Source organism: Mercenaria mercenaria, chromosome 1 (genome assembly GCF_021730395.1).
Source record: "Mercenaria mercenaria strain notata chromosome 1, MADL_Memer_1, whole genome shotgun sequence".
Taxonomy (NCBI): Eukaryota; Metazoa; Mollusca; class Bivalvia; order Venerida; family Veneridae; genus Mercenaria; species Mercenaria mercenaria.
Window position 1 is genome coordinate 117601002 of NC_069361.1, and position 26438 is coordinate 117627439.

General features: G+C 34.7%; 1 protein-coding gene across 1 annotated transcript; it reads right to left on the reverse strand.

Annotated features, from left to right (window-relative positions):
- Positions 1–4596: 4596 nt before the first annotated feature.
- On the reverse strand, positions 4597–26435 carry LOC123525773 (sorting nexin-6-like). The gene is made up of 14 exons (XM_045304923.2): positions 26340–26435; positions 26194–26241; positions 21777–21881; positions 21207–21317; positions 20906–21027; positions 18364–18487; positions 17434–17529; positions 15508–15613; positions 13763–13838; positions 12980–13019; positions 9741–9923; positions 8154–8217; positions 7470–7555; positions 4597–6617 (listed from the first exon to the last, which is right to left on the reverse strand). Exons 1-14 carry the CDS (start codon positions 26343–26345, stop codon positions 6561–6563), a joined length of 1224 nt encoding a protein of 407 aa, XP_045160858.1. The 5' UTR covers positions 26346–26435; the 3' UTR covers positions 4597–6560.
- Positions 26436–26438: the final 3 nt, after the last annotated feature.

A 26438-nucleotide genomic window follows, 5' to 3' on the forward strand; every position in this document is an offset into this window, starting at 1 on the left:
GTCCAACTAGTGACAATAATGAAATTTCTAGTGAGTCCTATAAATACTTAATGAGAAAAATCCATTTTCATTAAAATCAGGGGAGGTAATCATTCATTGGTATATGCATGGAAAAGATACAGAGTACAAGCCTTTACAACAAGAGCTGTCGGATGACAGCGCGCTCGACTATTCGAAGAATTGATTGAAGAATGGGGTCAAAATATTTCCATAGATTTTCAGACAAAAGAAAAAAAATGGATTAAACAAAAAATGTTCCTGTATTTGTGGATTTCAATTAGTCTTGCAGTAAATGGTAATGTGTGACCATGATGGCAAATATGTTGAGTTATATGTTAGGCAAAATATGGACTTGTATAAAAAATTTAACTAATTTCCAAGTCCAAAAAGGGTCATAATTCAGTCAAAATAGTTGACAGAGTTATGTACACTTGCCTACAGATGGAAATCATGTTGATATACTAGTGTTAAAAGTTTCAAAGCCACAGTTCAAATAGTTTTGACAAAAATTTCAAAGTCCAAAAAGGGCCATAATTCAGCCAAAATAGTCGTCAGAGTTATGTACTCTTGCCTACAGATGGAAATCATAATGATAAACAAGTGTTAAAAGTTTAAAAGCCATATGTCAAATAGTCTTGACAAAACATGGACATATACGAAAACAGAACCAATTTCCAAGTTCAAGAAGGGCCATAATTCAGCCAAAAAAGATGACAGAGTTATGTACTCTTGCCTATTGATACAGACTATAATACTGAACAAGATATAAAAGTTTCAAAGCCATATGTCAAACACTTTACACAAAATATAAACTGGTACGAAAAACTTAACCAAGATTTCTAAGTCAGAAGGGGCCATAATTCAGCTAAAATGCCTGATGGAGTTATGTTCTCTTGCCTACAACTGCACATGGTGATGGTAAACAAGTGTTGAAAGTTTCAAAGCTTTATCTCAAAAGACTTTGTCAAAATGTAGACTGGTACGAAAAACTTAACCAAGATTTCTAAATCAAAAAGGGGCAATAATTCAACCAAAATACTTGATGGAGTTATGTACTCTTGCCTACAACTGGACATGGTGATGGTAAACAAGTGTTGAAAGTTTCAAAGCTTTATCTCAAAAGACTTTGTCAAAATATGAACTGGTACGAAAAACTTAACCAAGATTTCTAAGTCAAAAGGGGCCATAATTCAGTCAAAATGCTTGACAGAGTTATGTACTCTTGCCTATAACTGGACATGGTGATGGTAAACAAGTGTTGAAAGTTTCAAAGCTTTATCTCAAAAGACTTTGTCAAAATGTGGACTGGTACGAAAAACTTAACCAGGGTGTGACGCCGACGCCGACGCCGTGGTGAGTAGGATAGCTCTACTTATTCTTCGAATAGTCGAGCTAAAAATATAAAAATTATTAGAAAAGTAAGTAAAAGTAGAAATTTCTTACCATGGAAGACATAAATAACGTTTCAAACCAATCCCGGTAGAAGCTGCTAGGTATATTCATTTACATAAAAAATAAAGGGTGGTGATTTGTCATACATTCAGTAAATATGTATCTTCACTGATTGTCCAAGTCCATCTGATGGCATAAATGAAATTTCAGAACAGTATATTCATTAGTTACGGAGATATACACATTTTATTTTGAAATAAAGGGAGGTAATTTGACATAAAATCAGTCCATCGTTATCTACCCTGATTGTCTGAGTCCAACTAATGACAATAACGATATTTCAAATGAGTCCTATAAGTACTTTTGATATAAATCCATTTTGATTAAAATCAGGGGAGGTAATCATATATAAAATAACTCCAGAACCCATGATCGGATCTGACAGATTCATCATGGAATCCAAGAGTTATTGTTTTTGAAGATATTATGCAAGTTTGTATCAAATCAAACCATAAATGATGTCTCTATATGGCTGCAAAAGCCAAAATAGCAAATTTTGAACCTTTAAAGGGCCATAACTCTAGAACCCATGATGGGATCTGGCCAGTTTTCGAAAGGAACCTAGATATTATGCCAATACAAGTTGTGTGCAAGTTTGATTAAAGTTGATTGCAAAATGTTGTCTCTCGTGTTCACAAGCAAAAAATAGCATACTTTGGCCCTTTAAGGGCTCATAACTCTGAAACCCATGATGGGATCTGGCCAGTTTTCGAAAGGAATCGAGATATTACGCCTATAGAAGTTGTGTGCAAGTTTTATTAAAGTTGATTGCAAAATGTGGCCTCTATCATGTTCACGAACCAAAAATGGCAAATTTTGGCCCTTTAAAGGGCCATAACTCTGGAACCCATGATGGGATTTGGCCAGTTTTCAAAAGGAACCGAGATATTATGCCAATACAAGTTGTGTGCAAGTTTGATTAAAGTTGATAGCAAAATGTTGTCTCTATCATGTTCACAAGCCAAAAATGGCAAATTTTGGCCCTTTAAGGGGCCATAACTCTGGAACCCATGATGGGATCTGGCCAGTTTTCGAAAGCAACCGAGATATTATCTCCAAACAAGTTGAGTGCAAGTTTGATTAAAATCAAATACAAAATGTGGTCTCTATCGTGTTCACAAGGAAATTTTGGACGGACGGATGACGCGTGATCACAAAAGCTCACCCTGTCACTACCCGACAGGTGAGCTAAAATTGGGAGAGGCTACAGATCAAGTTTGATAAAGATCCATCAAGCGGTTCATGAGAAGTCTTTTAAAGGTATTTTGATTTTTAGCTCTAGTGGTCCTAAAAAGTGGCCGAAGTGCCCTTATTTGTACAAATTTAGGAGAGGACCTTATAATGATGCTACAGACCAAGTTTGATGAAGATCCATCAAGTTGTTCATGACAAGAAGTCGTTTAAAGGTACATTTGTATTTCTAAATTATTTTTAGCTCTAGCAGCCCTTTAAAGGGGCCAAGTGGCCCCATTTGAACAAGAGGACCATGATGGTCCTGAATCGCTCACCTGTCCCAAAATGACCCAGTTTTGAACTGAGTATGACGTAGTTTTTTTCTATTATTTGACATAGTGACCTAGTTTTTGAGCTCGTGACCCAGTTTTGAACCTGACCTAGATATCATCAAGATAAAAATTCTGATCAATTTTCATGAAGATCCATTGAAAAATATGGCCTCTAGAGAGGTCATAACGTTTTTTATTATTTGACCTACTGACCTAGTTATTGATGGCACATGACCCAGTTTCGAATTTGATCTAGATATCATCAAGGTGAACATTCTGACCAATTTTCATGAAGATCCATTCAAAAGTATGGCCTCTAGAGAGGTTATAAGGTTTTTCTATTTTTAGACCTGCTGACCTAGTTTTTGATCGCAGCTGACACAGTTTCAAATTAGACCTAGATATCATCAAGATGAACATTCAGACCAACTTTCATGCAGATCCCATGAAAAATATGGCCTTTAGAGAGGTCACAAGGCTTTTTTATTATTTGACCTACCGACCTAGTTATTGATGGCAAATGACCCAGTTTCGAACTTGACCTAGACATCATCAAGGTGAACATTCTGACCAATTTTCATGAAGATCCATTCGAAAGTATGGCCTCTAGAGAGGTCACAAGGTTTTTCTATTTTTAGACCTACTGACCTAGTTTTTGACCACAGTTGACCCAGTTTCGAACTTGACCTGGATATCATCAAGATAAACATTCAGACCAACATTCATACAGATCCCATGAAAAATATGGCCTCTAGAGAGGTCACAAGGTTTTTCTATTATTTGATCTACTGACCTAGTTTTTGATGGCTCGTAACCCAGTTTCGAACTTGACCTAGACGTCATCAAGGTGAACATTCTGACTAATTTTCATGAAGATCTCATTAAAAATATGGCCTCTAGAGAGGTCACAAGGTTTTTCTATTTTTAGACCTACTGACCTAGTTTTCGACCACACGTGACCCAGTTTCGAACTTGACCTAGATATCATCAAGGTGAATTCAGACAAATTTTCATAAAGACCCCATGAAAAATGTGACCTCTAGAGTGGTCACAAGCAAAAGTTTACGCACGGACGGACGACGGACAACGGACGCTGCACGATCACAAAAGCTCACCTTGTCACTTTGTGACAGGTGAGCTAACAAACGAGAGGACCTTATAATGATGCTATAGACCAAGTTTGATGAAGATCCATCAACCATTCATCAGAAGTTCTTAAAAGGTTTTTCTATTTTTAGCTCTGGCCACCCCTTAAAGGTGCCAAGGTGAACCATTTGAACAATCTTGATAGAGGTCCATGCCAGGATGCTACTGACAATATTTTGGTGTAATTCTGACCAGTACTTTCAGAGGAGATGTTTAAGTTAAAATGTTGATGCAGGACAATGGATGACGGGCCATCCACCCAACAGCTCACCCTGAACAAAGTTCAGGTGAGCTAGAAATATCACACATGTCCACTCCATAGTTATCACCCCAATGAAGTTTCGTTACAATTCCTTTAAAATTACACAAACATTTTTTTTCAACAGATCTGACCAACTATACAATGTAACTGGACTCCAATTATACCACCCTATACTTTGTTTTTGGAGGTATGATAATGCTACATTTTTGTAAAAAAGGACTGAACAATATGTTATTCGTAATTTGCTTTTATTCAGATGGCATTTCATATGTGAAGGTTATTATGTAAATCTATAAATTTCCAGAAATGTTTTCATAAAATGCACAAAACCAAATTTTAACAATAATATAGACTAAAACAGACAACATAGTTTGTAAGGTCCTTTGGTAGACCGGTCCTACATTATCTCAAGAAATAAAGTTAATAAAATCAACTCAATACTGCTATATAGTATCTCAGCCAGGATTGCTTTTCATATTTTGCTATTCAAAGACACAGTGGATTACAATGTAGCAAATATGGTTCAGCTACACATTTTACTTAAAAACAAAAAACAAAACAAATTGATTAAAGTGATGTCAAACAGATACAGCAAATATGATCTGATTAATAAATGACTGGCATATGAACGTGCTGATGTCAAGTCATATGGAGATATTATGTCGATGGAGGAAAACGCCTATTTTTCTACCACTATCATAATGCATAATTTTGAAACGAGTTCTTCCGACTAGTACGTTCTTCCTAGTACAGTAGGGTGATTAATTTATTTAACGATCAACAAAACAGTCTAAAAGACTGGCTTACAACTAAGAATACTTCAGAGAGAAAATGATCTGCCAAGCTTGTTCACCACTTGCACAAGAAATGTGTTTGCTATTATTGTGACCATAAATTGAATGTCTGACCAATATTTAGTCTGTCCAACATTATTTTCTACAAGTACTTAAAGGGCCATAGCTATATATAGTATGCCTCGATCAAAATTCTTTTCTGTACAGCAATATATATGCCAACTTTCAATCCATTATTCAAGTCAAATATACATTTTTTTCTGTCCCAGAGAAAGTAGTCACCGAGAAATTCCACTGAGAAGCATAGTAAATTCACTAGATACTTGCTGAATCAAAAATAAAATGTACAATAAATTGTATTAAGTAACCACACATCAAAATATAAGTCCTTCAGTATAATGGCCTCCAAATGTGCAGCTTAATAAACAAAACTACCTTAGCACTTTGAAATAAATATACAGGAATGGGTATTGCATACAGTAACAAATTTAAAGAGTGATGGACTATATGAATTCAATTCAATACAGGTAACAATCGAAAGATATACAAATAAAATACATAATCTAAACAAACTAACCTAAAAAAGAACAACAAATGCACAATGAAAAGTTTAAATAAAATGAGTCAATTGCCTACAGTTGTGTCAAATAGCATCAAAAAATAGTGGAACACTTGTGACAGAAGATAGCTTAATACAACCTTTTAAATTTTCAATGTAGCAAGCAACTTGATGGTCAGATTCATAATAAAAAAGGTATATTGGGTGTTTATATAACTGTCAAATGAAAAATTGAAAACATGATGCAGACTTGACTGCTGATACATTATTCATCATTTTCAAAAATATTTTGCAATAAACGAGTTTTAGAAACTCTATGTCACCAGCTGCGGTTAACCATTGGAATGTTTTTAAATATTAAACTGTCACAAAACCAAACATACATGTAATTTCTGTTGCATATGATAAAAGTAATGCTGACGAAAAATATGACAGTGTTTCAAAAAGCTTAACTGAAAGAATAACAGAACATAATAGCCCATTTTTATAGGCAAAGCAAATTAATAGTTCTATTTTTGTCTTCATTAAATCTACATTAAAAACCTTGCTTTAACAACTCTTATACACTGTTCATTATCATACAAATATTGCACTCTTAATAGTAACATTTCATGCTTTATCATTTAATGAGCATAACTACGTTTCATCAGTCTCAGAGGTTCCCATGGCAACACCATTTTGTTTTATTGTTTTCCGTGTCTACATCTACAAACTTATCAATGTACATGAACTTTCATGTCATGCAAGTCAGTTTTTTAAGACACTTCTTTTCTAGAAACCACCACACATTTACAGCACTTGGCATTTGAATATAACACAGTATTTTCCCAGGTAATTTGTTGTTACTCCTCGTCTTCTTTCAGTGCTGCTATGCAGCTGTTGTATAACTGTAACTGGGCCTGAAATTGTATGTTTATCATACTTTATACAGACATATACAGCTAAGTACTGTTAACCCGTACGCGGTAACAACGCCTTTAGAGAATTAGGAAACGGGGGCAAAATCTACCAGCAGAGCCGTAACTCTGATATTAAGTTATGACAGTAGATCTGTTATGGAAATCAATTTCGGTTTGATTTTGCATCTCGTACCCATATTAGGATCATACTGGCTTGCAGGCTGAGGACTGCTGAAATCGCAAATGGGAGAATGTGTAAATGATTGGAAATTGCAATTATGGATCCACTTACTGAAAAAGGCATTTTGATCTTTTAAACAAGCTTTTTAACTGCATGGTAATTCAAGACATACTTATTTGATCTGCTTTCATTTTTCTTTTAATCTAATTAATTTACGAAATTGGGATTGTTACCTCACATTAAATATGCAAATTATATTGCAACTAAGGTAAAGATACATAGGGTAATTCCTTTCCCAAGTTGGTAATTTTGTTCATTCTACAGACAGAGACAGAAACGTGTCCTCAGCGTAAATCTGTAAGGCTGGTGCATTTGTCACCTCATTTTCATGAGTTACGTAAGTTTTGCAATTATTTTAGAGCGTATTTGAATTTAACACTTTGCCTGCTGGCGGTAAGTGATTCTACCTTTGCTGCCAGTGCAGACCAAGATCAGCCTGCATGGATGCACTGGTCGCCATTTAGTCAGTATCTTTTTGGTAAGCATCCCTTTTTACAGTTAATGGTACTGTCCAAATTTAAAGATGGACAAGTTCATTATAAAAATTTAGCAGGGTAAGAGTTAAACTACTGTTATGAGACACCAATGTTACTGCTACATTCTATTCTTACCTTGGCATGTTTTAATTCTAGTTCTACTAAGTCTGTAAAGTTTTTCTTAAAGTAAGCTATTCTTCTTTGTTTAAATTCTGTCAGTTCTGAAAGGATAAAAAAGTATGTAATTTCATTCTGAAAAAAAAGAGAACAAACAAAGTGGTACTAAATAATAAATTTAGGAAATAGATTTTAGTTTTGCGCAAACTAAAACCTATTTCCTTTCTCACACGTTTGAATTACACCAGGAAGGGATACTAATCTGGACTCCTTTTTAGGCATAAATAGATGGAGGAAACCGTAATAGCCAAAAGTAGGTCATTTTGCGAAATGTGTTCTAATTGACAAGACAATACACGGTAAAATCCTTCATTGTTTATATAAAAGAAAATCTTAAAAGTGTTAGAATCTTTAAATAGTCTGTCACACTACAATAAAATCTAATGCTCAGTAATCTGGAATCAATACATCTCCCTGGATATCAAGCAAAATCAACTTACGAAGATCATAGTTTTAAGTTTCAAAATAACTTATCATAACATTAAAAAGAACACAAGAAATCCTAGCAATATCTTATAAAATAGAATTGTTATATATATATCATTTCAGATTCTGTATTTTGGATTTTTCCTGCACAATTAATATGGAAACAAACAACTTATCAAACACTGAACACTAAAGCATCGACATTTCTTAAATTACCTTTTTTCGCCACTTCTGATATTTTTTCAAACTTCTCGCAACATGACTGTTGGTTTTTCTCTGCCTGAAATAAACATTTCAATGAGATGTAGAAATCAAAAGAAACAGAGAAAGAATAAATTGCCAAATTTTCAAATTAAATTTTGACTGTTAAAGCTTATTTCCGAAATTCTACTGTTTTTGTCAGTGACCTTATATATACTTGTAAAAATGTGTCCATGGGACACAGATGTCCCCACTTCATGACAATAGACACAAATTTTTTCCTAGGTCAGGGGCCATAACTCCTACAATACTGAATGAATCCGGACACGAAACCCCAGGTGCACAACTGCACATGCTGACCAACATTCCTGTAAACTTTGGTGACTCTAGGTCAAATACTTCTAGAGCTACACGCGACACAACATTAAAATGACCAATTTTTAACTAAGTCAGGGGCCATAACTCCTACATGACTGAATGAATCCGGACGCGAAACCCCAGGTGCACAACTGCACATGCTGACCAACATTCCTGTAAACTTTGGTGACTCTAGGTCAAATACTTTTGGAGCTATGCGCGACACAACATTAAAATGACCAATTTTTAACTAAGTCAGGGGCCATAACTCCTACACGACTGAATGAATCCGGACACGAAACCCCAGGTGCACAACTGCACATGCTGACCAACATTCCTGTAAACTTTGGTGACTCTAGGTCAAATACTTTTGGAGCTACGCGCGACACAACATTAAAATGACCAATTTTTTACTAAGTCAGGTGCCATAACTCCTACATGATTGAATGAATCTGGACGCGAAACCCCAGGTGCCCAACTACACATGCTGACCAACATTCCTGTAAAGTTTTGTGACTACATCAAATACTTTTGGGGCTAGGCGCGACACAACACTAAAATGACCAATTTTTACAGTCAGGGGCCATAACTCCTACACGACTGAATGAATCCGGACGCGAAACCCCAGGTGCACAACTACACATGCTGACCAACATTCCTGTAAAGTTTTTTGACACAACATTCTCGGAAGGACAGTTGGACGGACGGACAAGGGCAAATCTATATGACCCCCCCCCCCCACCAAAAGTGGGGGCATAAAAAGGTTTGCCATAACAATCTGAAAAGATATAGTTCTTCCAAATTTTATGATGTTCTTACAGGGACCCTCCGATGTCATGTGTCCTGAACGCATTAACAGGCATTCTTTCAATTACTGAAACAACAAAAAATCCTTGCTGAAACTATAGAGGTTATCATGCAGCTGTAACAATATGTGGGCAAATAAACATTCATTTAACAGAGATTTTTCTGACACTGTAATTTCTGCCGACATTAAGAAAAATGTTTCTCAGGCATGAAATTTTCATGGTTTTGGAGAAAACTGCTGTTGGGGTATGAAATAGTTGATTTCAACTTTTGAAGATAATATAAATGAAATTTGTGTCTGTACAGTGGGATTTAATTTTGCTGACTGAAGGAACCAAAAAATTCACAAAACATAGTCCACCACAAATATCTAGTTTAGTGACTTCACAATATATTGAATAACCCTTTAGATTCTCATAATACTGTAATAAATCCTACCTGAGGAACATCTTTATTCTTCGTTCTTGCTTTTTCTAGGGTTTTATTGGCAGTTTCATAATCAGCTAATGCCCTACTTCTTCTATATAGCAAGTCTTTCGCCGCCTCGGAATCTCTCATGTAGTACCGTAATGTATCACTTAGTTTTAAATCTTCATCTGATGCTACTCTACCTTCTAATTTCTGAAATTGCATAAAATTATGGACACTATGTAATTGTTTGTACCAAAGTCTTTATTCCATAACAATATAAGATTTCTCTTTCTGCAACCTCTGAAATATTATCAGTGTGATGTGGGCAATGAACAGTGCCACACTGAAACAAATTTGGCAAAGGTCTTCTATTGTTGGCAATTCAACAATTTTTTTCCTGTATGTATAACATTGTCTCATGAATCTTAGCTCATGAATGTAACATGACCTGGATCAAAGGTTATAAATCTGAAACTGGAGACAAGTCCAAAACTGAAGCATCTGATTGGTTGATTCTAAGCACCATCTGGAAACTGACCAATGGCAAGGCTGCATTTTGAAACTGGTCTTGAAAAAAGGGCTTATAACCTTGGTGCCTGAAGTATAATCAGTTATGACCAACTTGTCACTGAAAACCTGACAGCCTTGCCTTTATTTCATGTAAAGGTGGTCGATCCAATTTTGATCATGTAATGGATTTATTCCAAACTTTTATTATCTGATCATTTACACTTGCTGATGCTCACTAGGCACTTTATGCATGTTAGATGTTCACTGGTGGCCTTTTTAAAATCTGATTTTCCTATCTGGTTGCCTAACCAAGACGAGTTATTTAAGCATAAATATAAATTTGATAAATATTCTCTGCCTAATGATATAAATATAAAACTTTTTGTATTATATTTGTTCATTATTTGCATTAACAGCTTTTTTTAGAAATGCGAAATGCAAGTCTGAAAAATTATTATTACCTCCCTTTTCCTATCAGATTGGAAATAAATGAATTCAGAAGCCAGACACAGTTTTATAACTTGTGTTTTGGTTCAGATTGTTGAAATACACCAATATCTATCAAATGCAAAGGTGAAACTAGAAATTACTTTGAAATAAAAGAAAATACTCTGCGTTTTAAAAAATTCCATAATAAAGGGGATAATAATTTTTTACAAAAATCAACAAAATATACATTTGTAACAGGGATCTAATACTATGTAATAAGTCTTTTTGTTCCTTAAATAGATTTTTTTAACACAGTATATACGAAAAGTGAAAAATGTCGTAAAATGTTGCTTAAATGTGATTGACCCCCTTTAAGTTTACTCTGAAAGATTCACTTCTAGTGGAAAATGGTAACCTAACCTAAAAGTGTATGTTACCAAACAGGTTTACGGCACATCCTGTAATTCCTAAATGATTTAACTGACTCAGACATTAATCACTCAGCTTCTATATCTATACTAATTTCCAATTTTTGTTATTACATGATTGCTTTAGACCTAAAAAAAATATTGTTTGTTTCCGGTAACATGGTAGGTAGGTCGGTATCAAACAAGAGCTGTCGGATGACAGCGCGCTCGACTATTCGAAGAATTGATTGAAGAATGGGGTCAAAATATTTCCATAGTTTTTCAGACTAAACAAAAAAATGGATTAAACAAAAAATGTTCCTGTATTTGTGGATTTCGATTAGTCTTGCACTAAATGGCAATGTGTGACCATGATGGCAAATATGTTAAGTTATATGTCTGGCAAAACATGGACTTATATGAAAAATTTAACTAATTTCCAAGTCCAAAAAGGGCCATAATTCAGTCAAAATAGTTGACAGAGTTATGTACTCTTGCCTACAGATGGAAATCATGTTGATAAACTAGTGTTAAAAGTTTCAAAGCCACAGTTCAAATAGTTTTGACAAAACGCTGACTTGTTAAAAAAAACTGAACAAATTTCAAAGTCCAAAAAGGGCCATAATTCAGTCAAAATAGTTGTCAGAGTTATGTACTCTTGCCTACAGATGGAAATCATAATGATAAACAAGTGTTTAAAGTTTAAAAGCCAAAATGTCAAATAGTCTTGACAAAACATGGACATATACAAAACCAAACCAATTTCCAAGTTCAAAAAGGGCCATAATTCAGCCAAAAAAGACGAGAGAGTTACGTACTCTTGCCTATTGATAGAGACTATTATACTGAACAAGATGTCAAACACAAAATATAAACTGGTACGAAAAACTTAACCAAGATTTCTAAGTCAAAAGGGGCCATAATTCAGTCAAAATGCTTGATGGAGTTATGTACTCTTGCCTACAACTGGACATTGTGATGGTAAACAAGTGTTGAAAGTTTCAAAGCTTTATCTCAAAAGACTTTGTCAAAATATGAACTGGTACGAAAAACTTAACCAAGATTTCTAAGTCAAAAGGGGCCATAATTCAGTCAAAATGCTTGACAGAGTTATGTACTCTTGCCTACAACTGGACATTGTGATGGTAAACAAGTGTTGAAAGTTTCAAAGCTTTATCTCAAAAGACTTTGTCAAAATGTGGACTGGTACGAAAAACTTAACCAAGATTTCTAAGTCAAAAAGGGGCCATAATTCAACCAAAATGCTTGATGGAGTTATGTACTCTTGCCTACAACTGGACATGGTGATGGTAAACAAGTGTTGAAAGTTTCAAAGCTTTTTCCCAAAAGACTTTGTCAAAATATGAACTGGTACGAAAAACTTAACCAAGATTTCTAAGTCAAAAGGGGCCATAATTCAGTCAAAATGCTTGACAGAGTTATGTACTCTTGCCTATAACTGGACATGGTGATGGTAAACAAGTGTTGAAAGTTTCAAAGCTTTATCTCAAAAGACTTTGTCAAAATATGAACTGGTACGAAAAACTTAACCAGGGTGTGACGCCGACGCCGACGCCGACACCGACGCCGACGCCGTGGTGAGTAGGATAGCTCTACTTATTCTTCGAATAGTCGAGCTAAAAATGAATAGAAGTAAGGGGGCTATGGCTTTAGAGCATCAGTAAGTTGATTTCTAACATCACTGACCATGTTTAAAGCATAAAAAGTGCAGTTTTGCAACTTATGAAAAAGTTAAAAAAAAATTCTCCAAGGCCATAAAAATATTTAGGGTCAAGCCAAAAATTTAGGGTAGGTCGGGATACCTACAAACAATATTTTTTAGGCCTTAAAAGGCTTAGACAAAATTTGAGCCAGTTTTGGCCATGCATCTAAATCAATATAAAGAGAAAAACATCTTACTCTTGCTTTTTCTAAGGCTTCTGCTACTTTTGTAAACACCCTGAAAAAGCAATAAAGTTTGCCTGATATATAATGTATAACCATTTTTCTATGGTATACGTTTGTCCTGTAGAAGCAGTCAGTCAGACCACAAAACAGCAGTAAATTTCCATAATTAACCCTTATCATGCTGGACACAACTGATTCTGCCTTTGCCACCAGTGTAGATCATGATCAGCCTGCACATCTGTGTAGTCTGATTATAATCTGCACTGTTTGCCATTCAGACAGTATCTTTTTTGGTATGTACCCCTTTTAACAGTTAATGGTACTGTCCAAACCGAAAGATGGACAAGTTCATTATAGAAATTTAGCAGGGTAAGGGTTAATTTACCTCTGCATATGACTGACAACTTCAAAACGTGAAACAGAATTTGAAGATGAATAATTTCAGACATGTTTTCTGTCAGGTCATCACAGAGGCCATTGCCTAGTTTGATCAAACTCCTGACTTCTTACTTCAGTCTTGTGCCCTAACAAATGTGCTTACTGGGAGGTCCAAACCCCTTTTTATGAAATAATGAATCAACATTGTTTTAATATATTTAATATATATATGTTCAAAAAAGACCAAGCAGATTAATTTTAACCTGATTAAGTAAAGACAGAAGCAAAACATTAAATTTTGTTTACTAAAGGTAAGTCATATGGAAAATAAATAGTTCGTATCTGCCAACCTTTACGATGCAGGAAACTTACCTGCTTATCATTTAAAGTTATAAAAAACATGCATGACTAGCTTACTTATCCAGTTCAGTGTTTTCTAGTGTTGCCAACTGTACAAAGCCTGAGGATATCTGTATGTAGTTATCTGCTACATCTGAAGATGTAAAACATTGAACACAATCTACACTGGAGGACATACAAGCCATATTGATTTTAAAATCTTTTCAGTTAGTAATGTTCTACAATACAAACATTACCTTTCATCATTTAAAAAAAAAAAAACACGCAAAAAAGCACATTACAAATTAACTCATTAAAAACAAGATGAACAAAACAAGAGGACCATGATGGTCCTGAATCGCTCACCTCTTCCCGCATGACCCAGTTTTGAGTATGACGTCGTTTTTTCTATTATTTGACATAGTGACCTAGTTTTTGAGCTCATGTGACCCAGTTTTGAACTTGACCTAGATATTATCAAGATAAAAATTCTGACCAATTTTCATGAAGATCCATTGAAAAATATGGTCTCTAGAGAGGTCACAAGGTTTTTCTATTATTTGACCTATTGACCTAGTTTTCAAAGGTACGGGACCCTGTTTTGAACTTTACCTAGATATCATCAAGGTGAACATTCTCACTAATTTTCATGAAGATCTCATGAAAAATATGGCCTCTAGAGAGGTCACAGGGTTTTTCTATTTTTATACCTACTGGCCTAGTTTTGACCGCACGTGACCCAGTTTCGAAACTGAACTAGATATCATCAAGGTGAACATTCGGATCAATTTTCATGAAGATCCATTGAAAAATATGGCCTCTAGAGAGGTCAAAAGATTTTAATAATTTTAGACCTACTGACCTAGTTTTTGATGGCACATGACCCTGTTTCGAACTTGACCTAGATATCATCAAGATGAACACTCAGACCAATTTTCATACAGATCCCATGAAAAATATGGCCTTTAGAGAGGTCACAAGGTTTTTCTATTATTTGACCTACTGACCTAGTTTTTGATGGCACGTGACCCACTTTCGAAATTGACCTAGATATCATCAAGATGAACATTCAGACCAACTTTCATACAGATCCCATGAAAAATATGGCCTCTAGAGAGGTCACAAGGTTTTTCTGTTATTTGACCTACTGACCTAGTTTTTGACCGCACGTGACCCAGTTTCGAACTTGACCTAGATATCATCAAGATGAACATTCAGACCAACTTTCATACAGATCCCATGAAAAATATGGCCTTTAGAGAGGTCACAAGGTTTTTCTATTATTCGACCTACTGACCTAGTTTTTGATGGCACGTGACCCAATTTCGAACTTGACCTAGATATCATCAAGGTGAACATTCTGACCAATTTTCATGAAGATCTTGTGAAATATATGGCCTCTAGAGAGGTCACAAGGTTTTTCTATTTTTAGACCTACTGACCTAGTTTTTGAAGGCACGTGACCCAGTTTCGAACTTGACCTAGAAAACATCAAGGTGAACATTCTGACCAATTTTCATGAAGTTCTTGTGAAATATATGGCCTCTAGTGAGGTCACAAGGTTTTTCTATTTTTAGACCTACTGACCTAGTTTTTGAAGGCACGTGACCCAGTTTTGAACTTGACCTAGATATCTGACCAACTTTCATAAAGATCCCATGAAAAATGTGACCTCTAGAGTGGTCACAAGCAAAAGTTTACGGACGGACGCACGGACGACGGACACCGCGCGATCACAAAAGCTCACCTTGTCACTTTGTGACAGGTGAGCTAAAAATGTAATTTATTTCAATCCATCTAACTATGTTAATAGTTTTACTTACTTTTGTGAGCTTTTGTCATTTTGTCTGATTTTTGAGTGGCATCCTTTATTTTTGTGTGATAAGCTATTAGGAATGTTTTCTCAGACTCAAAGAATTCATCTACATCCTGAAAATATATTGTAACAAGAAACATGGAAATTCTATGAAAACCAGGTTTTCAATTGCATCACCCCAACAGGTTCTTTAAAAAAGTGGTCATTTTCTATTATACATTTATTTTTTATTATAACTATGACCATATTTTTCTATTTTTAGCTACCCAGTGGCATTAAAATGATGATCTTTTTGTCACCAAAAAAAAACAACGAAAAAAAAAAATTTTTTTTTTTTATCTCGGGTGAGATTTGAACCGACACCCTTCCATTCCACAGCACAAGAATCTATTTTTTACTTCAAATATGACCCCATTTTTCTATTTTTAGCTACAATGACCTTGACCCTGATCCAAGTGACCTCAAATACATTCCCAACCTTTTGTGTTTGATAAAGCTATCTACACACCAAGTATACTGACAATAAGTGTACCCAAACTAAAGATACTGAGTGGAAGCCATTTTTCTATTTTTAGTAACAGTCACCCCAAATATCATTCAAAGCTGATTTTTCAGATAAGCTTGCTGTACACAAAGTTTGGTGGCAGTAAGTAAGTCCAAACTAAAATTATAAAGCGGAAACAACCTTTTTGATGATCACACTGAAAATAAAATCTATTTTTAGTAACTGTGACCTTGACCATGACCTTTTTATCACAGAAAAAAAGATTATGGATCTCAGTAGGATTTGAACCGACACCCTTTCATCCCACTGAGTAAAAAGTAGACCACTGTGCCACCGTGGAATTTTCTAAGTGTGAAGATTAAATAAGTTATCCTGACCTTGAACTTGACCCCAATGACCCCATATACAATCCCAACCTTGGTTTTTCTATAAGCTACCTATAGGCCAAGTTTAATTTCAATACATCAATGCAAACTAAGGTTGTGCGGAAACCAATTTTTCTATTTTTAGCAACAGCAACCTTGACCTTGACCCAAATGCAATTCCAACCTTCGTCTCCTTACCATCTATCTACAGGCCAAGTTTGGTGTTTATAGCTTGTTCCACACTAATGTTATTGTGCGGAAACCAAATTTGACGCCCGCCCGACAACATACCCCAATCTAATAACTGGTTTTCTACAAAAACCTGGTTAATAAAACTAATAATTCATCGGTATAATAAATGCTAATCTGCGACAGTTTTAAACCATTAGATTTTCTGAGATTTTACTCAGTTTTGCAAAGCCATTTACATTTTCTTAAACAAATAATGTAAATCATTATATTAAGATTCTCTTCCTGTAGTAAAACATGTGAATCAAAATGTGATATTTACATAATTATTATTATACCAGATTTATATAGCGCCCTTTTCATGATAAACACGTTCAAAGGCGCTATACATATAGTAAACGCAGCCACACAGGGCGCGAGATTCATCCTCTGCTAGTACAGACACAGAGCGATCTAACCAGAGGGACAGAGTGAGATAAAGCTCCCAGAACAGACAGAGAGAACAGAGAGTGATACAGGCCTGTCCGGCTAATTTAGCCTAGCTCTTTTGCGAATAGACAGTCTGATTCTTTAACGTGCCCGGTGTATAGCACCAATACAGGTGAAGCCATCTTTCCTGGGAAGAACCAGTACAGGCCTCTTAGTCAGGTGGGAGACACTCAAGAGCATCTCAGAAATTTCCAGTTCCTGGACCGGGATTCGAACCCCCGACCTCTGGACTGGCAGTCAAGTCTGTTACCACTAGACCACCGGCCCACCTTAAAAAAGTTTACAAACTTATCAAAAAGTCAAAATTGAAAAACTTATGAATTACTTATATTAATAAGATTGTAATTACTTGTACTATGGAACTATACTAGAGAAGAAAGCATACCTTTTGACCAGACAGTAAAACCTCGTCAGCACTTTTTGTGATAGTTTTGAAAAATCCACCAATCTTCTCCTTCTTATTCTTTCCTCTTACACTTAACTGTGAAAGTAACAAAAACAATAAAAAATTTACGTTTTATTTACAACTGACTTGTTTGATTTTGCATAACCATGTTCATCTCATAACTTGCAAATTATACAACTGCAGAGGCTGATATAAACTTCTACCTTGAAATGTGAAATATAAGAGCAACTCTTTCTTGATTACTACACCAGTCTGCTATCAGAAAAGAAGGAACAGTTGACATTTTATATCCACCTTAAGGACTTGATCTAGTGATCTTAATTGACAAACATCAGATTAGTATAAAGAAAACTATTAAAAAAAAAAGTTAGCGAAAACAAAGTTCCGCAATGCATATTTCTGAACAGTAGTAGCAGAATATACAATGTATATATGTTTTTGCAACTGCATTCGACCTTGCTTCCTTAATACCTTCCTCTGAGAAAACAACTCATTGTTAGTATGTAAAATGTATGACAGATTTTTTGTTTCCCATTTATTAACTAAGTTGCACAAATAATGAAAACAATGATTAAGTATGTGTTCAACAGTAACTAAAGTATTTCCTGTAAAAAGGAAAGTAGAATATATAAGTTTGGTATTAAATTATAGACAAATAGTTTATAATGTCTATCAAATTATGATCAGATATTTCTTTGGAAGGCTGACAAAATATCTGATACAAAATTGTCATTTACTGACATCCCGAAAGTTTATCTGTTACTTAATGATTTATCATCTTAGATACTTAGCTTATTAAATATTTATAAATGTACATACAATAACACAACTGAAACAGTCAGAATATCGCAGAACAAAAAAAACCAACCCAACCAACTACAAGAAAATTTACAAGTAAGGTGTTCATACCTCTTGGTCAAAGCTAAGGAAAACTTCAAAGTTCATATCCCCTCTGAGTGCAGGATGGGCTGCAATTCTCTGTAGAAATACTTCATGCATTGCCACGGTTTTCTTAAATGTAGCTAGATATTCTCTGTAATAAAACATGATTTTCTCTTATGCAACTAAACTACTACAGTAACAATGATATAAACTGAACTGATTAGTTGGTCCCACTACACTCACAGCTAAGAGTGTAGAACTTTAAAACTGAAATAAATATTGCTCAACTTTAAATATGAACAGGATGAAGATATTATTAATTATAACATACTCGTTTCTATTCCCCGTCGAGTTACACTGGTACCAGAAATGTCAATATTTTTCCATACACTGACGCCTGAATTTCATATCGGGTGCGTGACGTAATTCAGTGTGTGTTGTTGCACTATTTTTTTCTGTTTAGTTCAGTATAGTCAATCCTATTCGGGCTACTGAACATATGTATGATATTTACATAATATTTATACATGTAAATGCGTATGTAATAAAAAGGTTATTATCCTTGCATCGGGATATATGCACTCATTCTTCAGTGGAAGAATACTGCGCTCCTAAAGTCGGGCAATATTTCCGCTGAAGAACTCGTGCATATTTCCCGATACAAAGCTAATAACCTATAAAAATGTGTTGGTTTTTTTCCCCCAGAAAATATATAGTTTTTTCCAAAAATTAATTTGACAGGGAAGTCTCAATACTTCTAGCCTTTGTCCACTTTTATAGAAAAAAGACATAACATAAAGCAGGTTTACCAAAATTTTCCAAGTTAAAAATGGCCAACAATTTTGTCAAATGTAAGTCAGTTACGAGACCTGACTCAGCCAAGTTAACAATGGGCCAAAATTTTATCGAACATATATGTCAGTCAGAGTTAAGTAGGGGTGGGCGATATATCGCGGTAGACCGGTTATTGCGATGTTTTTTCCGACGATACGATATTGCGATATGATTTTCGAATACCGGTTATTTTATAACATTAAGTAACACTAACGTAAACCAAGAAGATTCACACAAAAAGTCCTTTTCTAGCCAGCACGATTCAACTTTGTTTTCATTTTTCTCCTTTCATTTCCGGTGCAGGTAGCAGACTGGTTTACAGCTATTTTACGGACCCGATTCCACATAATAAAACCAATAAGAAAATTTAGATAAATATAATTTCGTATTTGTCAGCGACTCATTAGTAATTTTTCTATCAACTAGAATTTATTATTCATACAACAGCTATACCACTTTCCTCGTTTATAATCGGTGAATTGAGCAACCTGTGTTATATGATTGTATCCGTAAACCGAATGTAGTGCCGCACAATAAACTAAATAATATTTTGACGCAGTCTACTTTCGCTTTTGAATATCTGGTGATCGGCGTCATAGCATGATAGCAACATGTCGGACTTCGAGATTGTTGAAAATAAAAAGGCAAAATCATCAACAGTTAATAGTATTTGTGTATGACAAATTGACAATACTCCCCATAATCTAGTCAAAACTTTTTTTTTTGTTTACTGGTATTTTTATTTATTGAGAAGGTCGAGCAAACACTCGTGTTGTTGATACTAGACATTTTACTCATTTTTAATTGAATAAATTTGAAAAAAAACAGTATGATTCGTCATGTTTTTGTTCATTAAATAACTGGTACAATATATCCCAATATATTGCAATATCCACATACAATATTGCAATATATCGCAATACCAATTTTCGTGGCAATACCCACCCCTAGAGTTAAGAAACCTTTTGCTCAGAGCAGCTATTTCATGATGTGAAAGGTTTGAAATGCAATCATTTCTAAATTAAAAAGGGGCATAATTTTGACAAAATTATACCCTGAGTTATGAAACCTGTCCTTTAAGGTAAACCCATGATAATGCTAATTTAATGGTTTTGTGTAGTTTGAAATATTTGCTTACTAGTTTCTGAGACATATGCTTACATATAAAACTTTCACCAAAATTATGTTAAAAAAAAGCACGAAATGTAAGCTACAGTTATGAAACCTGTCCTGTGAGATCAATGCATGAGGTTGAAGACTTGAGTGCAGTCTAACAGCATTTGGCCTTGTAGTTTGAGAAATTTGATCACATGCAGAACTTTATGATGCAGACTTAGATACTGACATAATGGTGAAAATCAAGTTTTGCAAGAGGCCAGTACTGGTTCTTCCCAGGAAAAAAGGCTTCGTGTGTATCAGTGCTATACACCGGGCACATTTAAGAACCAGACGGCAAAGAGCTAGGCTAAGTTAGCCGGACAGGCCTATATCGAAAAAAATATTTCTCTCTGTTCTGGGGGCTTTGTCTCACTCTGTCCCTCTGGTCAGACCGTTCTGTGTCTGTACTAGTAGAAGATGAATTTCGCTTAAAAATTGAATTATTTTTTTGTCATGAACAGAGCGCTAAATAAATCTGGTATAATAATAATTATACTAAATGTGTTAACATCTGAAAAATTTCAATAGTCAAGCTTAAAGATACAAATATTTCAGTCTCAGTCAAACAAAAACTCACGCTTCTAGTTCTTGTTTCATCTTTGTGAATTCTTCCTTTGTCATTGTACCTTCACCCTCACCAAGTTTCTGCAGTTTTTCTCTTGATGCATCAAAGTCTGGCCTAGGTGGAGCAGGTGGAATCTGGTGAAAATTTATATGAACTCTCATCACTACATTTCATTATTACGCCTATATATAGTACAAAATGTCTTTCTCATAAAACATACCTAAATATTTCTGGTTACAAAAATGGAATTTGTCAAACATATGTATGACACAGATAATCAAGTGGAGTACAGGATATGTGTTAGTTCACTTACAATGATTCCAGCATACTCTGCATTTTCAACATATCTGTCATGGAGCCAGATAAATTCTTCATGCTGTCTCACAACAGAAAACTCAGATTCTTTAAATTGCTGTAATGTTGTCTGTAACAAAAATCAGTAAATCATATAAAATACATGTATATGTACTGTAATAATGTTAGAAGAAATTCTCAAATGTTTTTATGGAACAATTTTACTTTTAATTAACCTTTAGCTTGTTGACAGCAAGTGGTTTTACCTTTGCGACCAGTGCAAACCAAGACCGTGAAGGCTGATCATGGTCTGCACTGTTCGCTACTCAGTTATTAAATTTTCAGTGAACATCCCATGGAACGAAAAACTGAATGATGGACTAGTCCATTTTAGAAATTTAGCATGGTAAAGGTTAACTTCTTGTGTAATTTCCCTTAAAGACACTATAAGTAAAACAAGAAGCTACTCGTCCAAAGCCGAGTTGAAAGTAAAATGCATATTAAACTAATTAAGAAACATTATCATAATCCTGATACCTGTTTAATAATGGAAAATAAAAAATTACCAACTTTAAAACTGCTTAATTACCTTAGTGTGGACTGTAAATTTGACCTTGTCTCTCTCACTGAGGGCATCTGAGATGTCTACAAGAAGTGAAGTATCAGTCGACAGGTCAACTGTATCTGATCTGCCCTGAAATGATTAACAACTTATAGTTTATTTTGTTTATATAAAATTATGAAGAGTAAACTGGTACTGTTATGAATTATAGGATCTCAAGATTTTGTATGAAATAAGACTTATTTCAGAGGCGTTTCAATCTTATCCATAAATTGTTCAACAATTCCTAATTCACAGTATACTTCAGGAAATGCTATAATGACAGATTACTGTGCACATTAATTAGTAATATAAAAATAAAAAAAATATTTTATCATTTAAATAGGAGAGCAAAGATGACTGTAGATCACTCTCATGAGTTCCACAGCTTGCTTGAACAATTTTGGTAGAGGGCCACGCAAGGAAAATACCTGTAAACATATTCTTAAATAGGGCCAGTATTTTTTTACAAGATACAAGATGATTTTAAAGGTTTCCACTATGTGTGCATGATGTGGAGGGCCAATGTTACAGGGTATTAAGAGATAATATCAGGAAACAGCACAAACAAGAGCACCGCCAAGCGTGGGGACAGACACTTATCTGATTTTTTGTCTCTGTATAACAGAAATATTGTCATACCCATGATTTTCTAAGTCCAAAAGGGGCCATAATTCTTGCAAAAAAGCAATTTAGAGTTATGGTACTTGCTGTGCAGAGTCAGCTTTTAATGGCAAATAACTTCTCCAAGTTTCAAAGCAATAGCTTTGAACGTTAAGGAGAGAAGTTGACCTAAACACAAAACTTACCCAAGAAATCTGATATTTTCTAAGTCCAAAAGGGGACATAATTCTTGCAAAAAGCAGGATGGAGTTATGTTTCTTGCTGTACAGAGGCAGCTATTGATGGTGAACAAGAGTTGCAAGTTTTAAAGCAATAGCTTTTATAGTTTAGGAGAAAAGCTAACCTAAACATAAAACTTAACCAGGCGACGCCGACACCAATCATGTGATGACAATAACTCATCATTTTTTTTTCTCAAAAAAATCAGATGAGCTAAAAATAGATTTTTGGTGGGGTGAAATGCAATGACGGAGGGGGTAATGATTGTGATTATAATAAAAGGCAATATCAAGAAACAAAAGACACTATAAGTAAAACAAGAACTGTCACAGGAGACAGTGCATTCGACTATTTCCATGCTGGATAGTGAAACTGGGCTCATTTGAGGAAGCTGGAATTTTCTAGTGTTTAATGACTCTTATGTGGACAGAGATACTGGACAATATTGGATATTGTGTCAAATGTATTTAGTAATAACAGAGATATAGATAAAGTGCATCAAAACATTAAAGTATAAAAGGAACATAATTCATGGAAAATTTCTGCAAAAGTAATGCAAACTGAGATAGAGCAAAAGTGCATCAAAACTTGAACCTGAAATTCTAGTAAAAAGGGGGCATAACTTATAGCATTTTGGTGCCAGTATTGTGAACATGGTCATATGATGTGGGTGACGATGTGGAACAACCATTTTAAGTTTGAATCAAATCCATTAAGTAACACAGACATAATATTATGGTGAAAAAGCATCAAAACTAAACTGAAATTCAATGTTTAAGGGGACATAATTCTAGAAAAACTTGTGCCAGAGTTATGGACCTTATGTCATATGACGAGGACAATGATGTGGAAGAACTATTTTAAGTTGATCAAAGTCGTCTTTTTCTCGGGTCTGATTAAAAAAAGAATAAACTTGATGTTTTCTTTAGTATCTAAGACATGGATTGTGCTCATGAAATGTTGAATTCTTTTTACTGCTTAAGTAAATAAATAATGGTGACTACTAGAAATTACGGTTAAAATAATAAAATTTCATATTCATTATGCTTCGAACCCGAGTGAAAGCTAATTATTAAGAAGAACTGTCTGATGACAGCGTTCTCGACTTTTCTCAGTTCTTGACTCTGAATTAGAGCATTGCCAGTAAAAACTTTTAAAACTTTAACCAAAAATTCAAAGTTAAAAAGAGGCATAACTCTGTCAAAATACAAATCAGAGTTATGGGAATTGTTTCTCCTGGTGTAGACATTTAGAAAAGGTGGACCTAAAGAAAAATTTTAACCAAGAAACTCAAATTTTCTAAGTACAAAAAGGGACATAATTTTGACAAAATGCAAATCAGAGTTATGGTTCTTGGCCTACTAAGTCGCCTAATGTTGATAAACAAGTGTGTAAAGTTTCAAAGCTGTAGCTCTTATGGTTTCTGACAAAAGGTGGACCTAACAAAAAATTTTAACCAACATCGACGATCAAGTGACAATACTCGTAGATTTTTGTCAAAAATCAGACGAGCTAATAAAATATTTACAGAAAAAAACAACATAATATTACAAACGGCAACTTTATGACAAACTTTACCAGCAATTACCATATACACTGGTAATAGGGGATGAAAATCCCCAAGACGGTAACGTCCGTATAGAATATAGTTATTTGTCTTTGTTGTCTGAATACACTGAGGCAATTTTTCGATGTCTTCCGGTTCCGTTTTATGTCTTTTCCGCAGACTGGTTGTCTGCATGAGTAACAGAGCACCCCAAATCAGTTACAGAAATTCATAAACCCTGCCAACATGTTTCTTTTATTTCTTTCAGTCAAAAATCATGCAAGAAAGGTTTCCAGTTATTTAAAAAAATGATTATTTTCTTTTAAAAGATAAAAATTTAAACATAATTATTCTAATATGCTTGTCTCTGTTAAACAGAGCTCCAGATAAGCTTTTGGTGCAATTGGGTATTTACCTATCACTTTTTGTCTGAATTGGGTACTGGAAATCTGAATTGGATAAAAAAAATTTATTACCCAGCCTTTTCGGAAGTAAGTGAGATTTGCTAAAACCAATTGGGTATTTCACCAATCTCGCACAAACATGACAAACAAGTATTTTTTTTCTTGTAGTTTAAATTGTACCGGATGAAACATGCTTACAGCATATATCATTAATGTTTTCTGAGATACCGGTACTTCTGTTCCATCGTGTTTTTTTTTCACTTTGAATGCAGTCGGGAGATAAATTCATCTGCAATATCCTGAACGATGTGTTCACCACAATATGTGCTCTCCCATAAGATGTCTGCCAGTATCGGTGACACTATATCGTCACAAACAGATAACTGTCTTTGTCGAACAACAAAATATCTTTCTATTTTTTTTTTGTTTGTGTTGCAAAAATGTTTTTTCTGCGACCTCTTTAATAGTACTAGATTCAAGAAGCGGCATAATTTAATTGTTTACAAAGCGCCCAAAAAACTGTGATTTTTCCGATAAATAGCAACCTGTTCTGCCATAACATATAACCAGTCTGTTGCCTAGCGTTAAAGTCTTGTATCCGTTCTATAATATGAAAAATGCGATACGCAAGTGATTTTTAATAAATTGGGTATTAGGAATTTCAATTGCGTTTCAGTATGCACACTGTATGAATTCAATTGGGTTTTCTGCAACTTTAATTGCGTAAATACGCAAATACTCAGCTTATCTGGAGCTCTGATTAAAACACTCTTATGCTAGAATGACATCACGTTAACATGCAGTGACATCAAAGTTTCTGTTGCGACCAAAAAAGAGCGCTTCTATATTTCATCTACTATTTTAGATTAAGGGCATATTAGAATCCAAATAAATTAATAATTTATAGCAAGAGTGTTTTAACATTATTTATGCACGATGGGCCGTTATATGTCAGGCGTAATAATTTAACGAGGGCCCAGCTGAATGAGATCTCGTTTTACCAGTGTATGAAACAGACAGCAGAAGGATAAAATTTTGTGTCGTGAAAAAATTCTATAATCAGATTGTTTGTTTATAATGATAATGGTGTTTTTTTAATGTTAGTATTTACTACCCGGGGAAGAAATGAATTTATGATTGGAAGTCTGAGAAATGAACAGCTGTCGTTCGAAAATTGGACCCGATATGGTTTATAATACATGCTGGTTGTGTCGCCAGTGAAATACTTTAATACGCGTCTGTTGATTTGATCACAAGTGATCAAGTCAGCAAACACTTCAATAAGCTAACACGGTGACACGTGTTTACGCGAGATTATCTCCTGTTGCCATTCTGTGTATTTTATACTTCTTTGCTTGAAGTTGAACCAATGATAAGCCACCGCCTCCCTCACACTACAAGTGCATTAGCCATTACTTAAAAATTCATGCTTGACAGCAATACCAACCAGTATGTCAGACAATATGTGTACAATTTGTAAAGAATAAACAACATGAACTCATTATTCATGATTTATTCAATACTCTAAACACACATAACTGAGTGGTAAATTGCAACGTTTTGACAGGTCATGCATAACTTTTTTGAACGTGGGTACAACATGAGATTTTACCTTGTTTTCATCTCCTGCCAAGAGGTCAGGACTTTCTTCCATTCCGGTCTGAAATTAAAGAATAAGAAATATATAATCTTTCAAACTATGGGCAGTAAAAACTTTGGCAAACACAAATGAGGAAGCCAAAACAAATGTACACCCACCATCATGGCTGCAGGTATCACGTGATCCTATCTCGTTAAGTAGAGCTAGTCCTTTCATATTTTACTATTAGTATCGATTTAAATATGCCTATAATTTTT

Bases quoted from the DNA above. Each gene is read 5' to 3' on its own strand.
- LOC123525773 (XM_045304923.2), bottom strand. The intron at 15,614-17,433 runs GTATGCTTTCTT...ATATATTTTCAG, and splicing joins TTTTACTGTCTGGTCAAAAG to GATGTAGATGAATTCTTTGA. The intron at 7,556-8,153 runs GTAATTTAAGAA...TTATCCTTTCAG, and splicing joins ATCAGAAGTGGCGAAAAAAG to AACTGACAGAATTTAAACAA.